General features: G+C 46.2%; 1 protein-coding gene across 1 annotated transcript in view; it reads left to right on the forward strand.

The window, feature by feature from the left end:
- Positions 1–16,717, forward strand: part of VWA2 (von Willebrand factor A domain containing 2) — a 79,048-nt gene that overhangs the window by 47,802 nt on the left and 14,529 nt on the right. Inside the window, exons 3-8 of the mRNA XM_019502862.1 lie at positions 2,468–2,542; positions 5,677–5,810; positions 6,610–6,719; positions 13,368–13,562; positions 14,219–14,352; positions 15,044–15,176. Coding sequence (XP_019358407.1) covers positions 2,468–2,542; positions 5,677–5,810; positions 6,610–6,719; positions 13,368–13,562; positions 14,219–14,352; positions 15,044–15,176 — 781 coding nt within the window. The remainder of the gene's footprint in view (positions 1–2,467; positions 2,543–5,676; positions 5,811–6,609; positions 6,720–13,367; positions 13,563–14,218; positions 14,353–15,043; positions 15,177–16,717) is intronic.

The following is a 16,717-nucleotide window of genomic DNA, read 5'->3' on the forward strand; positions in this document are numbered from 1 at the left end:
GGCTGAACAGGTAAACATTGGTTTACATCAGATAGGATCTGGCCCCAGAGTCAAACTACAGCACTACCGAAGGCATTTGCAGTCCCGATGCCTCTAAATACTACTGAAGAAAACATTTAAGTATTATAACTTGAAGCAAGGGCAGGCCACTGGCAGCTTTACAGTTGCTAGCAGACAGTAAGTCCCCCATGCTGTGAAATGTCCAAATGTCACCTCTGCAATATGGCTGCCCCAGCAGGAGTCTAAGAAATGCCAATTTTCATTATAGCATTTATTATTTAAGTGCAGGTCCCAGTTTGGCCCTGGTGAGAAGTGCTTTTGACTTTCTGAATCCTTTTCCGTGGTGGGGCTGGGTGGAGTTTTCTTTTCATAGCTTTCCCGGTCCTCTTGCCTGTTAATTAGTATTTTTTTTTTTCTTGTAAAACAAGTCACTTTCTGGTGATGCTTTGCAACTTCCATGCATAAAAAGGAAGAAGGCTTTCTTCCACACGGCAATCCAAGGTGAGAGAAAGCTGTGAAGGAGTGATAATCAGAATCTGCCAAAAATCTCTCTGAAGCTACACGGACATGACTGTTCCTGAGTCGAGCCACAGAGCGTGCCTGGTGTGACCGAGTCCGGCAGAGCAGTTTCTACAGCTGCATACAGTCTTCAGCAGCTCTAGGAGGGCCGCTCAGCTGGAATAGCAAATTAGACTCTGCTTTCATGTGCTGGAGACACAGCAAGTGCTTTTACAGTTATTGCAAGATTTCATTTCACTTTATTGCCACTTTTCAAGTCTACAGATTTAAAATAACCGCAAGATTGGAGTAAAAGAAGTATGCTATGGACTAGAGAGACTGGGTTGAAATGTTTCTACTGAAAATCTTTTATTGGGAGAAACTTCCTCCCCCCCCCCCCAAAATTTTTGTTTTCAGTAGTAAATTTCATTTTCTTTTTTTAAACTTGAGGTCCGGGCATTTTTTTTTTTCTAAAAAAAAGATTTTGATTCAAAACCCATCTAATTTTTGGCAGAAATGTTGGGTATTCATATTTTTGTTGGAAAAAATCTTTTGACCAATTCTTGTTCCAGATCCAACCCTGTGGGCATTTGTACACATGTTGGCGCCGCAGTGCTGGGCGCTTTTAAAAGCACCCAGCGCTGCAGTGCATGCAGTTGTATAAGCGGTGAAATGTGCATCGGCGCTGAGAAAATGGCAGTGGCACGCTTTTGAACTAAAACGCATCGGAGGTGTTTCACTTCACTTCAAAAGTGCACCGCCACCATTTTCTGCATGCTGACGTGCATTTCACCACTTGCACAACTGCACAGTGCACATCAGCTCGCGTGCGGAGCAGACTCGACTAATTGAGTCTGCTCCGACCCGCTGGATCTCCAGCATGTTGCAGGCCAGAAAGATATGTGTATAAATGGTCTGTGAGCACAGTGAATGGAGAGGTTGCTCCATCCTTTGGATTAGTAATGTAACAGCACACCATTCTCTATAGGTTTATCCACACTAAAAATACTTTACTGGCCTATCTATACTAGTACTGTGCTGGCCTAGCTTCTAGCATGGAAGAAATGTATCTTGGCAAAAATGCACTTTGCAGCTATGGGCTAAATGCCACTTGGGCAAAATCAGCTATACCAGCAGAAGCTCAGTTTTGCGTGTATAGCCATGTCTACACTAGGGCTTTTGCTATTAAGCAGTGATTGAAAAAGTGGTTTAAAAACCTGTTCAAAATATCACAGATCTGCAGCATTTATCTATAAATGGTGTATGTTAAAACTTGGCCCGGTTGCATTGCCACGTACCAGTCTGATGCAAGTAAAACCTATTGCTTCCTAGTGCTTCCAAGCCAATTGGGAGTCAATAAAATCCATTTGCCATTTCTACTCTGGGATTGTAGGACACAGTCCAAGGCTCAGGCCTCTCATCTGTTGCACTGTTTTGAGACCTGGTGCCAAATCTTCATCTGAGACCTGAGCCAACCTCCCTGGTCACACTCGTATGTACATACCTCCCCTCTTCATAGAGGCTATTACAGATCTTTGACATAAAATGAGTCCTGAAAGTCATCAGCTCCTCTCTCATCTTTCCTCTTCTTGTGGGTGTGAAGTTTGTCAGCATTTTCAGGTGAGGGAAGCCAGTCGGATCTTGGCATCTTCTCCTATATTGCATGATGCATCTTCATAGCATCTTCACTGTTGAGGTATGAGAGGTAAAATGCTGCTTTATTCTTTACTTTTTCTTTTCTTTTCTTTTCTTTTTTTCCAGCGACCAATGTGCTTGCAGCACTAGCAGTTAGGAAATACGCAAGTTGTAAATTTGTCATGTTTGATAGAGTTGAGTTAACCTCAGAGAGCATTGTCCTCATAAATTTTTCCCTGGTCATAGCTGTGTTTTAATTGCATCTCGGTAGTTAGTATGAACAAATGGTTTGCGGAGGTGAGAGTGATGGGTTAATAACTGTTTGATCCCACAGGGCTGCTGGTACAGGGTATACAAGAACTTCATGCCAACCAAGAAACCATTGTCAAGATTTCAGCAGCTGGTCAATGTAAGTTTGTTTTTCCTAAACCAAAAGTTAACCCCCGCCAAGTCTTTGCTCAGCTCTGCTGTCTGCATCTCTCTATTTACCCTCCCATTCTCCTTGCTCTCTTTATTCCTTTCCTCTCCCGCTAACGTGCCCCCTGACCCTACATCACGTTCCCTGCTCAAGGCGTATTTGTTTCATTCGACATCTTTTCTGCCATGCCTGCCTTCCTGCTTCAATTCCCGTCCCTAAAACAAGTTTGATAGTTTCAGCCTCTCAAAATCTTGTTCCTCGCTCAAACATTATGCATATGTTTTACAAAAGGACTAACGGGATCGTCTGAAACCAGAGCAGCCTTGTTGCTAACGCACAACTGATCTGAAAGGTCAGAGACCAATTCAGCTTTCTTTTACCAGGTTCGTTAGTTGTTGTACGGACAAACACATTAGCAAACACATAAGAGTGGGAAGGGACTTATGCATCAGCCGCTCCTCTTGCTGTCTGCTTGACCTTCGTTCATGATTAGTGGAAACTAAAATGGAGTATCTTAGCTCTGTTTCCTGGCGGGGGATGACCTACTCCAGTTTAGCTTTCACTTACCGCAGGGTAACGGTGGGCTCATGGACTATGGAGCAGCCGACCCCTGGTAAGTCCCACCTCTTAACCTGCTGTAATTTGTTTGCTTGTCCATGCCCTTAACGTATGTGACTCAGTTCTCCATTTGTGAAAGGGTGGTAAGCTCCTAACATGGAGAAATATTGTAAGAATCAGCTCCTTCTTTGCAAGCTGATGGCGATGGGGGATCATGTAAGTGTCACGAGAGGAAGACGTGGTTTGGTTACGTTCACATCCCCTGGAAGGGCGATGATAGTGAGGACGGAGATCAAACTTATTGCTGACCCCGCTTTGTGATGGGGCAGAGCATTAGGAGTTGAGCCTGTGGCTATTTGCACGGAGGCAGTGTGACGGGTGAAGCTCGGCGTTCTGTCCCACTGGTTTCATTTTAAACCCCAAGGCAAAGCTGCTCTAGTTAGGAGACCCTGAAACAGCCCTGCTCTGCTTCTGAGCACTTGTCAAGGGTGGGAATGGGCTTGCAAAGAAAAGGGCTCCTGAGTGAATGAGGTTACTGTCTGGCACGGCCCAGTGACCCAGAAAGGAATGCGTTAAAACTTGCAATCCCTTATAATCTGGCATTCGAAAATCCTCATTATAAACTCACTTCTCACTATGAGGAGTGGATCTGGAAAACAATTATGGCGATAAAAGTGTCTGGGAGATGTGCTGGAGGGGGAAGAGAGACATTCGGAAGAACTGCAGTGCTAGTTGAAGCGTCCTTTCCATCTCATCTTCTCATCACTGCCGGTCGTCTCATCTGGACTCGGGGAGGGCAACTCAATTTCCCTTGAAATTGCGCTTATCAAACTCTGTGGCGTAACTGAAACTGCTGAATTGCTCTGAGCATTTCACTGACATGATGGATTGTGACAGAGGACCAAGCATCCCCACCGATGTAGGACAATGTTGCATACATGTGTGACAGGCTGGCCACCCCTGTTTTGTGCAGCACAGGTAACCTCTTGGTGCGGCAGGTGAAGGGGAGAGGCAGCAGAGCAGCAGATGGGGCAGGGAGCAGAAAGCAGAGCAACAGATCAGCCAAGAACAGAGCCAGCAGTAGAAAGGAGAGCAGCAGATAGGGCAGGGAGCAGAAAGCAGAACAGCACATGAGGCGGAGGAGGAGATTGGAGTGGCACTCAGTGAAGTTAGCAACTGCTTCACCAGTGAGGGCTGCAGAGGGCCAAGAGTCAGGACTTCAGCATCCTGTTCCTGGCTCTGCTGCTGAATTTTGTTCAGTGTTACACAGCAGTAATTCTAATCCTCATAAACCAAAGGGCAGAAAAGTATTGTTATTATTAAGGCTGCCTTCCACTGCTTAGCATGGTAGGCAATACTAACTTCTCTCTAAACTTCATAGCAGTTGCTTATGCCAAGGCCCTGTTTCAGTGCTTGGAGGTTTTACAGGGTAGAAGCATGAGCAAAGGCAGGAGGTTTCTATTGGTTTTGCATCCAGTTTCTTTGTTCTGAGGAGTTGCTGTTTGCTGACAGCCCTGTCCCCCGGGTTGAAGCAGTGAGATTTCAAAGATCGCTTCCAAACCCTATGCAGCGGCGTGAAGCTTTGCTGTCTGAACTACTGAACATCCACAGCATTGTGACCTTCTGCTCTCTAGTTTGAGAGAGGTAGTGACCTGAGCGTCATGCTTCTGCCAGGCTGCCAACACTTTCATGAACTTGTGCCTGTCCTGGCAAGTTTGAGGGTGATTCCTCTTTCTCTTTTTCCAAATGACTGGGATTCATTTTGTTTTGAGTGTCTTTGCAGAGACTAAAGAAATGACCTCGCTTTAATTCCTCCATGGAAAACATTGGCTTCCAACTCATCGAGGCTGCTGGCAATAGGTAGCGATTGCCGAGTGGACATATATATATGTGCACCACGACACTATTTCAGTGCAACCTGAAGAAATGGCTTTGTGAAAGCCATGTCTGCCACCTCTTCACAACTGATAGGACTCTGTGTATTTAAAAAAAATAGTGTGATTTGGGGAAAAAATGGGCTGACTTCTTTCTTCCCAGATGAAATGTATCTCATTCAAATGGTCACTACACAAACTCCTACTACTCCACATTGCATGCAGAGACGGTGAGAGACTATGACACAAGTCTTCTGAGTCCTCACGTGATCCGTCCCTGCTACACAGACTCCTCTGCTTCTTCCTGCATCCTTAGCACGCAATTAGGTCAGCTGCCTCTGTATTTAATAGAATGATTGAATATATTAATTAAAGTGGTTTTTTTGCTCTTGCAAATACAGTCCAGATTTTTGAAACCCACGGTAAAGGTGATGTCATTTCCTAGTGCAAGATAGCCAGACCAGAAAGGTGTCTCTGTGAGAGACCTCTGAGGTTGGCCCTAGGATAATGCATCAGACATCCCACTTGTGTGCAATTCTTGGTTCTGCTACCGAGGAAGAGAGGAGAGAGTGACAAGTTGATGTGATGTGAAGTTCTCTTTTTGCTATCAAATCTGGCTCACTGAAAACTGTGGTGACCTGTGACTCGCATGTAAATGGACCTCCTGATGGCACATGTCTTGTTCTCCCCTAGTGATGCAGTGCTCCGCTTCAGTAGATATCCTGTTCCTGTTAGATGGGTCCTATAGCATCGGCAAAGGCAGCTTCGAAAGGTCTAAGCACTTTGCAAGCAAACTCTGCGATGCCCTGGACATCAACCCAGATAGGGTGAGTGTGGTGGTGAGCATGTTGGTTTGCAGATTTCACTCATCGCTGAACTGTTCATGCACCTACAAAACTAAAAGTGAGGGGCAGTTCCCAAGCGCTGTCCTGCCTCTGTGTGATTTTATATGAACAATTATGACGTGGTGGTCACATCAGCTCCTTTGCCCTCCATGGAGTCCTCAACAAGGTACCAGAGACTTTCTCCCTTCAAAATGCAGTCACGGTCCATCTGCACTAGGACTCGCGCTACTGAATAGGAAGAGCAGCAGGACAGCAAGCTGTAATAGCTGATGTTCTGCAGGGATAGCATACAGCTGTCTGGGCAAGGCGCTTTGATCAGAGGCCAAGTATTTAGTATTTAGAGGGATCTGTTTTAAAATGAACTAAAATAAATGAGAAGAGAGGGTGGAGAGCTTAGCCCCTCCTTGCTGTTCTTTCTCATTTTGCATCTTGGCTTAAATCGAGGTCTAATTTATAGGGTTTGACGACCGGAAAAGTTTTTCCGTGGAAACTCAAGTTGAATTTGCAATGGTAACTCTCTACACTGCCATATACACATGGAAGACCTTTGTAGACCCCCAGGTTTATGTTTCCACTGTTGACTGGTATGCATCTCCTCCGGCCTCATCTACTCCCTGAAGCCTCCTGTGGTCTTGCTGTTTGGATCAGTCGTGCTTGGTGCATTCTCTGCTCTCTCACATTTCAGTGTTCCCAATCTGTAGCTTAATCAAAATAATAGTGATCTATGAATCTATAAAACCTTATTGAACACCTCTTCTTTATGTTGTTTAACACTTTTCAGGTCCGTGTGGGAGTAATGCAGTTTAGCTCCACTCCTTGGCTAGAATTTCCCTTGGATTCATACTTAACCAAACAAGGAGTCAAAGAGAAAATCAAGAAAATTGCATTTAGGTGAGTTTGACTCGACAGCTGTATTCTTTCTCAGGGTGTGCACAACTCTTCTGGTGTTAGAGTATTTTTTGAATGCCAAAAATTCCTAAGTTGTGCATACCGTAATAGCGTACATCTCGGAGAGAGATTAATGAAGACTGAACACCAGTAGAGTTCGTGATCTACAAACAAATGCCTTAGTTCTACCCTTGTCATTAGAGAATGAATATGATGCATTAATTCAGATGATCTAGCCTGGGTTGATTAGCTGATGGTGATTCTCTGTGACAAAATGCTTTATGTTTCAGTATAACATAGGATGCTAGGAAAGTAGAGCTGGAGGGGACCTCACAATGTCACCTAGTCCAGTCCCCTGCTCAAGGCAGGATCATCCCTGACTAACCCATCCCAGCCAAGTGCCTGTTCAACCTGCTCTTGAAAATGTCTAGGGATCCGTGTTTAATTGCAGCATGGGAAAGGATCCCCTGCAGCCCTCAGAGAAGCCTCTTTGTGCTTTTCATTCAAGGCCTTGGGTCCCATCCTCTTTTCTGCTAACTAAGAAGGACTGAACTGGATTTCTTTTATTGCTGAGCAGCAGGGGTGGATTCGGGGAGTGGGTGGCAGTGTAACTCATGTGCTAGCAGCTCCAGTTTCTTGTAACCCCCGCCTCCTGGCTCCCCTTCAAAGTCTGAGGAACAACTGGAGCCCTGAGCTGGTTTGGGACACCCAGACCAGGGGATCTGCCTACTGCCACTGCTGTCCCTGGTTGACCTAGGGGTAGAGGAAGCCCAGGGCTGCTCCTTGCTCTCTGCCTCCTCCGTTGGCTGTTCCCTGCTGCCCAGATGCTCCACCCACGGGGAGCAGCAACACAAGGTGTTGGGTGTTGACCGGGGATGGCGGCAGCATGCAGTCCTCCTCGTCTCTTCTGGTGCCTGGTCAAGACCACCAAGGGACACCCATGCAGACCAGGCAGGGAGCAGGCACTGGCAGGGAGGACCTGCCTGCTGCTGCTGTCCCTGGTTGACCCTGGCACCCCATAGAGCTGCTCCCCGAAACCCCTGGCTGGAGTGGGGCAGGAATGGTCCTGGGGCTCCCCTACCCCCAGGTCAGCCAGGGACCACAATGGCATTTAGGATGGAAGTGGAATGAGGATCCCTCTGTAGGGCTGATCAGAGGCATGACACTAAAGTGGCATTTTGCAGCAGCATGTGATTCTTTTGCAGTCAAGATGGCACAACCGTTAGGTGCCCACTAAAGTTGAAGGGAAAGACAGCTGCTCTGGAAGCCTTACACTGTGGATTGAAATCAGGCTCCCTTTTGCACTTTACTCAGGTTGTACATCAGAGAGAGCCCTAGGTTGGTTCTCTGATGGTCACCTTTTATTATTGTTCATTAAGTAGTAGATACGGACCCTATAAATATCATCTGTTCTTTTAAAAAAAACAAGTTCTCATTACTTCTGGTCTGGTGAAAAAGAAGGAAGTAACAATTCTGCAAAAATTAGAGGGGAAGAATACATCTCCTGGCTGCAGAATTGCAAAGGGAAAGTCATTGGGTCACAACATTCAGTAAAAGCTTCTATGGTAATATTTATGGTTGAATATGTTTGCGAACAAACTTAAGGTTGCTTTCAACTTCTTCAAGCAAGGCCTTGTATTTATAGATAACAGCTTAACTCTCCATTCTAGAAAACCTCTTATTGCTAAGGGAGGTCTAGGAACAAAGATACACAGGTCCTCTTTGACTATTGTTTCAAAACCCATTACGAGCAGAGAAAATGAAACCGTATTGGATGTCCGGAATTTGGCTTAACGCTGCGACATCCTTAATGACGACAGATGAACATTGATAGATTTAACAGATGTAAATGCCATTTATGCCAGTTGTAGATGAAAGGTTGAAATATAGAAATGGATGCCTGAAAATAATTATAGACAGATTCCAGCTACCAGCTTGCCAAATGTGACCCTAATCCCGGTTGAGAGGCTTCTGGGTGATCCTATGGATTTCTTTCCTGCTGGGAAGAGGTTCCCCAAATTATATTACGTTTTGGGATCACAGCTTTGACCGGCAGTGACTTGAAACTCTCTGATTTTTAACTCTTTCTTTCTCCTGGGCTCACATAGATGAGGTTGCTGAAAAGCTGGATAGATATTGTATATCTTCACCTCTTTCTTCATGTGGGTTACATTTACTTTACGTGTACATATACTTTACGTGTACAATCCTCCCATAGCCCACAGAGGAAATGTGACGATTAGAATTTAAGGCCCAAAGGTACCGTTATAATCATCTAGTCTGAACTGCCTCCATAATACAGGCTGTTGAATTTAATCCCTGCCTCAGACCTCCCTGTTGTGAGGTGAGCTACTGAATCTGAGCCCTGGGTCACACCCTGCGCAGGGGCTGCCAATGGACTTTAATAGCATGGTTTCAATTTGCACCAGCTGAGAATCTGTCCCAGCATCCCCAGTGGTGGGCTCCTACTACTTTATTTATAAAGGACTGTTTGTAGCATCTTCAGCCACAGTAACGGGCTTAATTCAAGGGCCTCAGCAGATTATTGCTATCAATCTAGAGCGTGGGGCTTATGGGAGAACTTGTTAGACATGGGGATGGCTCTTGTAGGGTTGGACTGGACCTCAGGGGTCATCAAGTCCAACTCCCTGCCCAGAAGCAGGATGCGCTGTATTCCTACGTTGCCCAGGTAGATGCCTATTTAACTCTTTCTTGGACATCTCCAGTGAAGGAGATTTCACAACTTCTCCAGGGAACTCCATTGTCCTCTGGTTCTGATGCCGAGAAAGTTTGTACTAAGATGTATTTAAAACAGCTATCTTACCGCTCCAAACCACTGTTGCGTGGCCTGCCCTCTGTGGCAAGCAAAAACAGTTGTTCTGCTGTTTTGGTGAAGAAAAGGAGATTCCACATAGTTGGGGATTGAAATAAACTAGCAAGCTTCTTCCAGCCAGAGAAAACAAGAGTGCTGGCAAGGTTAGATATGTTCCCAAGGTTTAGTTTTCAATAGTATAAATAGAGAGGGAGAAGATCAAAGAAAGGGGACTGAAAAAAAAAAAATGGTATGAAAAAGTATGTGGCAGAATGAAGGAAAGGAAACTGCCCTGGGCATGCATCTGATTTAATGCCTGCTACATCATGAAAATGTGCTTGTAAAATAGAGGATCATTAAAACAAACAAAAGAAGAGTGAGAAGCAGAAGGAGATTTTGTATGCAACAGAGAAACTGTTATGCCTCAAAAAAAAAAAAAAAAGACGTGCAGTTTGGGTCTTTTGGACTGAAATAAAAGCAAAGCTACAACGCAGTTTTAGGAGATGATTTATATTAAAATCTCCCCATCCAGGATTAGAAAACAGATGGAAATGTCTCCTCAGATCTAGAGGCTTATTAGCAAAAGCCCTGGAAGAGTGATTGCCATGGGCTGGGCCTACTCTGATATCAAGTGCTCAATGGAGGATGGCATGTTTCACAATGTCTGTCTTGGGTCATGTACAGAGATAGCAAGAGAGGAGGGACTGGTGTCTATTTTGGATATAGTCCTTGGAAGTGAAATGCTTAAACCTTTAAAAATAAGTGTGTATATAAATGCAGAAGGGTAAGAGGACAGGGCTGCTCTCAGTCACCGCTGAGCCTGGAGGACAGCTTGCCCTAGATTTTTGCAGTGGTCTAATAGGGAGGTTGCATTTTGGGTAGTACATAGAGTCAAAGCTTTAGCCTCCTCCAGGCATGGAGTATGTCAGGGGTGGCCAGCCCGTGGCACTTGCCACAAGCGCCGCGGGTCTCTGCTGTGTGGGGCACAAGTCCCAGGCAGTCAGAAAATGGAGGTCCTGGAGTTAGGGGCAGGGAGGACTCAGTCCTCTGGCCACATGAAACGAGACCCTGTTGCAAGAGAAGGTGGTGTCAGATGTCACCACCAAAAGCCAGGTTACCCCCTTCCTCGCCCTGCAGCCACTGATGAATTGAAGGGCTTTTGCTCTTCGCTTATCATGTAAAACCGCAGCAATTGTGAGGCCAGGGAAGGTTAACTTGGCTCTTGGCGGTGATGCTTCCTCTTGTAGCTGCATCCTGCTATTACTCTGCTCCGCAGAGCTGTGGTCAACCGCCCCCCCCCTCCAGTCCAGCACCCCGGTGCACAAAGCCTATCTGGTACACCTCTGGGGGACGGGAGCACACCCGAGGAGGGGTGGCCTTTGATTTGTAACACACCAGCCCAGAAAGTTGGTTGTACTTGTATAGGTTCATGCTGAGATTAGCAAGCTCAGTATCCAGCAACGTGTATTGTTGGGTAAGCCGGTAGAAATGAAGCTTTGTAATTTCTAGAGCTCAGAAGAGCGTCTTGCACTTGAAAGCTTGTCTAAATCTATCTCAAGCATGCAATTGGTCCATAACAGTTATCCCTCACATACATCCTTGCCTCTGGCATAACTCGTAGAAATAATTCCCTTACCCCCGCCAGGGAAGAAAGGTGGAGAGGATGGCTTGTTATCTGTTTTGGTTGTATTCAGCAGTTTCTAAGGGTGCCAACATATATTTTTTTTCCCCGTGAGTAGCTGTAAGGCTTGAAGTTTGCCGCTTCCTAACGTGGGACGATGGCCCCGTCATGCAGTAATTGATGGCGCTGGTAGGATGTGCTTTACCTTGGCTCCCCAGCGTTGGTACGGCTTCTGTTGTTTGCGGGGATCTGCATGCCCAGGATGCATTTCCGTGTCGGACTCATAGTTCTACCATTGTCAGAATAGTTGGGTAGTTGCATTTGCAGCAAAGAGCCATCTCCAAGAGCCGCATTGATGGAAACATCCTTTACATTTGGCAGAGGGCACAAGAGAGGGAGAACGGCTTTGTGGCCGAGGCATTGAAGTAAAATGTGGGTTCAGGTCCCAGATCCACTTTTCTAACCTGGAATGCCATGCAACTTGCCCAAGTTTCAAGCTCAGGGTCTAATCCCCCCACCCCCAACTCTCAGCCCCCCTAGTAGGTCCAGATTTTCAAATGAGCTGTGCTCTCCTGCAAGTATCCCAACAACAGCCTGCTTCCAGCGGGCTGTATGGAGATGCAAATTTTCGGAAGAGCTCAGTTGAGCACTTCGCTACTCCCAGCACTTTGGAAATCTGGCTCTTAATCCCTTCCTGCCTCACTTTCCCATCTGTACAGTGTGGATGGTAACCCTCTCCTTTTGCTGCTCTCCGTGTTGTCTACATGGGGTTTAGGGTCTTCCAGGCAGAGACTGTCCCTTACCAAAAGTTCATACAGCGCCTAGCATAATAGGATCCCAGGTACCCCAAAGGCCTCTGGACGTTGCTTTGCAAATAAAGTGAGCATGACAGTTTGACCTGCTTATTTCAGTGTCAGGGACACACAAGATGTGACTAATAATTCAATTTTAAAATGGCTTTGCTTAGTCTGGGTGATCGCCTCCCCCGACTGAAGAGTTCCTGAGGCAATAGCCGGTTAACTGAAGACCAAACCCAAATGTGAGATGCTTGGTACTGCTTATTTGCCTATCAATACCCAGAGCGCTTATTCTAGCTTTGACCCATCTCATACAGCTGTTGGGGAACAAACTAAAAGACATGGGAATTGGTTTTTAACTGCTTTTTTCCATCTGCTGTGCAAGCTGGTATTGCGAGGGGCTGACATTGGTTTAATTTTGAAAGTGGGGCCACCAGGTGATCTGCTCTTTGCAAATCTGTCTTGGTTTGCTTGTCATTAACAGGGGAATTATTCTAGGGACGCTGAAGAAAGACTTCCTTGTATTCTTCCCTTGCCAGTTTCCAGGGCTACACTAAGAAGTCCTTGGTATTTGCATTTGTGGGGGCCTTACTGCAGAGGAACAATTGCCGAATTTTGTAGGAAATTAAATTGAGCAAAGATTAACAAGGGAAAGGAGGGACAGTGCCTTCTGGGCACTGCCGCATTGCAGGCTGGAGCATTCGCTAAAACAAGCTAGGAATTGCCATGCGTTGACTCCTTCCCTTTGGTGCTCAAAAATGAATGCCAGTTCTGTTACCAAAGGTGTCACTCTGGGTTGGGGTGACATTTTATACCTCGCTAGAAAGAGAGACATTTGGAAGACTTGAATCTTGCCTATATTTTCATAAGCATGAGAGGCCTGGGAAATGAAGGTTTCATTGCTAACCAGATCTTCCGCACAGTTCTTATTTGGGTAAGAGATGGGGAATCGGGCACCCATAGTCCAACGGTTTGCTTGGCACCGTGAGATGGGAATGGAAGGGACGTTTCCCGAGTTCCTGCTCTGCATTCTCGTTACTGGACCATGCCAAGTGCTGTGGTCTGTCCTTCTCTTCAAGTACATGAGTTGCCATCAGTCTTTTGCTGGGAAAACAGCCGTCCTTGTAGAGCGCCTCGGGGCGTTCTTCTCCAAACAGCCGTGCACCCGTGCGGTCAAGAGGAAGAAGAAAAGGAAGTCCAGTTGTGAACTAAATGCAGGAGGGTGGGGAGGACTGGAAAAATAACACTGGCCTGGCTAAGCAATGAGGGTAACTGCAGAAATACTTGAAACTCACTTCTACCATGAAAGGTAGACTCTGCAGTCCTGGGCGTATGGGTAAGGAAGGGAAATTAAAAAGGAGTTGGACAAGCGCTGAAGAAGGTCTAACTTCTCCTCTCCCAATTTTCTCACTTCCTTTCAGAGGTGGGAACACAGAGACAGGTCTCGCACTGAAATACATTCTCCGGAAAGGTTTCCCTGGTGGCAGAAATTCCTCCGTCCCTGAAATCCTGATCATCCTTTCGGATGGAAAATCACAGGGCACCATAGCAATCCCTGCTAAGCAGGTGAAGGAAAGGGGGATCATGGTGTTTGCCATAGGAGTCAAGTTTCCAAGGTAGGAAACTATCTTGCAGAAGTAGCAATGATCGCTGCTAGTGGAATAACCATTGCTTTTGGCATCTAAGGGCATGTTTACACTGCATCCTTGACCCTCTCGAGGCTGCCATCAATGAACACATCCCTGGAGATGCAGTGGTGGAGGTATGTTGTGGCCCGTGCTCCAGAGATGAGAGGGCCAGGTGTGGGGCGGTGTCAGCCCATGGAGTGTCTTCAGTGCCACATTTCTGAGTTTGGTGCATGTGAGTGGCAGCAGGAGGGTAAGACCACGCTGTCTAGTGTGGCATCCTCAGAAATGCCAGGAATGCTGGGTAGATGTGCCTGTTATCACCTGAACAGGGACTGGTGGGGGATGGACCATCAATGAGAGGTATCAGAAGCATGTTTTGAAGAACAAGACACCTGGATAGTGGGAAGTGACTTGGCATGAGAAGGACCAGACAGGGGGCGAGATGGCGAGAGCAGTTCTTTGCAGGAACAGGTGTCTTTTGGCGAGTCCGTGTACCAGGATCTTGAAAGTTGCTTTGCATGTTTCTAGACATTAGTGCTCATGGCTTTGGGTGGGGTTTCTGCTCTTGTCTTCTGTGATGACTGAAAGACTGGCTGTTCGGTAAAGCTCTGCAGTCCTAATCGGCCATGCCATCGCTCTCACAGGTGGGAGGAGCTGCACGTGTTGGCCAGTGAACCGACCGAACAGCATGTGCTGTTTGCTGAGCATGTGGACGATGCCACCAATGGCCTTTACAGCACCCTTACCAGCTCCACCATCTGCAGCGCAGTATCTCCAGGTATCTCAGAAGCCACCCTGGCACATACTTACTAATGACTGCTACCTTTTGCTTCCTGACCATCTCCCTGACACTTGCCCTTCTGAGGCATCTCACCCTGTGGCAGATTCTGCCCTTTTCACTGAGAGCTTCCCTGCAAAACAAATGGAGACTGAGGTTAGCATGAGTCGAAAGCTGGTTTTGTAGTATCCTGATGTGTGCTAATGCAAACATGTGGCCTGTCTAAAAACCCACACCTACATGCAAGCAAGGATGGTGCAGTGATTCTGGCAGTACCCTAGGACTCCGGAGATGTTCGAGTCCTTTTTCTATCGTGAACCTGCTGTGTGTGCTTTTGCATGGGTAACTTATGGATATCTATGCTAGACGTTCCCAAGCCAGCACTGCCCTTGAGAAATAGAGTAACTTTGCCTGTGCTGCTTCCAGTACCCTCGGATACCTCTACATGGGGGTCTTAGTTCCCCATACGAAAACAAAATTACTAGCCTCTCCCTATTTAACTACAGCTTTGTGAGGATAGATAAAATCACATTAAAGCTTCTTGAAGCCCTTAGTTAGAGAGATCATGTAAAACCGGCCTTGCTTCTGTTTGAAGCATGCCCCAGTTGTTCAAGCTGTTGTCTGCAGCCAGTTTCATATGGAGGCATCTGAGTTGTGTGGTTTTCTTACATGGATGTGCCCTTTGCAACAGGTTGTAAGATTGAATCTCATCCTTGTGAACGCAAGACACTGGAGACTGTGAAGGAGCTTGCTGGGATCTACATGTGTTGGAAGGGCTCCAAGAGACCAAATGCAGTGCATGCATCGCTTTGCCCATTTTATAGGTGAGTCAGCCATCTTTCCCTCTTGAAGTGGGTGGTGAGGACAGAGGGAAATTAGCACACGCTCAGTTCATCAAATGCAGATGTTTAAGCTGATTGTAAATTCTAGACTCATAGAAAGTTAGGGGTTGAAAGGGACCTCGGAGGTCATCTAGTCCAATGCCCTGCTCAAAGTAGGACCATCCCCAACTAGTTCATCCCAGCCAAAGCTTTGTCTAGCCAGGTTTTGAACACCTCCAAGGATGGAGATGCCACCATCTCTCTGGGTAACCTGTTCCAGCATTTTAGTATCCTCCCAGTGAGAAAATCCTTCCTAATATCTAACGTATCAAATACCTGATGGTATGGGCTTGCAGCCTACACTACCCTGAAGAGCTTGTAATCTCAGCAGCCAGAGGCTGAGGAAGCAACACTGAACCAGGAGCTAGATGACTTGCCTATGGGCACTCAGCAAGTCAGTGGCAGAGCGAGAAACAGAATCTGGGTCTCGTGTGCCAGGCAAGTTCCTGTAGGCCATGCTGCTTTGTATGTAATGGGCTTCTCTCGCATAATTGCTGCGTACTTAGGCACTATGTTACACAACCAAATAGAGCGGGGAGAGCTAAATCTCAGGCTAGCTATTGACTCTATCCCAGTGATGCTCAACCAGGGTGCTGAGAGATCCTTTTAAGGGTGTTGCGGGGTGCCACACAACACAACACATGATTCACAAGGTAAACGCAAGAGGTTTCAAATAGGAATCTGTAATGCTAGAAATGTGCTGGCCTGTTAGTCTTTCCAAGGTCTTTCTAACAGAAGAATTTGCTCAGTTATTCCTTAGTCAAAAACCGAGTGAAAGCTAAGAGCTGATATTTTCTGAGGGATCCCCTGAATCTAAAAAAGTTGAGAACCACTACTCGATGCCGTATGCAGCCAGTTCTAATTTTAGGTCTACCAACTTTATTTTCCACAAAGTCCTTTTTTTTTTTTTTTTTCCCCACCCCAAATTGGCTGAGCTGAGATTCCTGGGAGAGCCCAGTCTATGGAGAGGTTTTAGTCACTGGCAGAAAATAACTCCTGCTCATATTGCAACAAAACATTAAATGCGATGGTTGCAAACAAAGAAGCATATTGTCAGGCCAGTGGCAGCAAATCGTGCAAGGGAAATTCCCCTTTTGTTGAGATAAGGATGTATTTGGGGGATCGTGAAGTCTGTCATGTCTTTAGAGGAATCAAATGTTGCAGCCAGAAGCATCTGGAGGCTGCAGTCTGTATAGTAAGTGAAATGCTTTAAAAGTGACCCACAGGGGAAAATACAGGCTTGTGCTTTCTTGTGTGTGATATCTGAAGAAAGTCTGATGGGGCAGGAGGAGGAAATGGTTGATGCTTTCTTCCCTGCTTGTTTGGTTATATTAGAAATTAAAGTTCAGTCTACCTTGGAAAACACTGTAGACCACTGGAAAGCAACCAATAGTTTTGTTTAACATTGAAAATGCCAAGGAACTCAAAACCTTATTTTCCTTATTCATTTTTTTTTTTTATTATTAGTTTTGCGAAACTCCCTA

This window comes from Gavialis gangeticus, unplaced genomic scaffold, assembly GCF_001723915.1.
Source record: "Gavialis gangeticus isolate Ggan-Ray unplaced genomic scaffold, GavGan_comp1, whole genome shotgun sequence".
NCBI classification, from domain to species: Eukaryota; Metazoa; Chordata; order Crocodylia; family Gavialidae; genus Gavialis; species Gavialis gangeticus.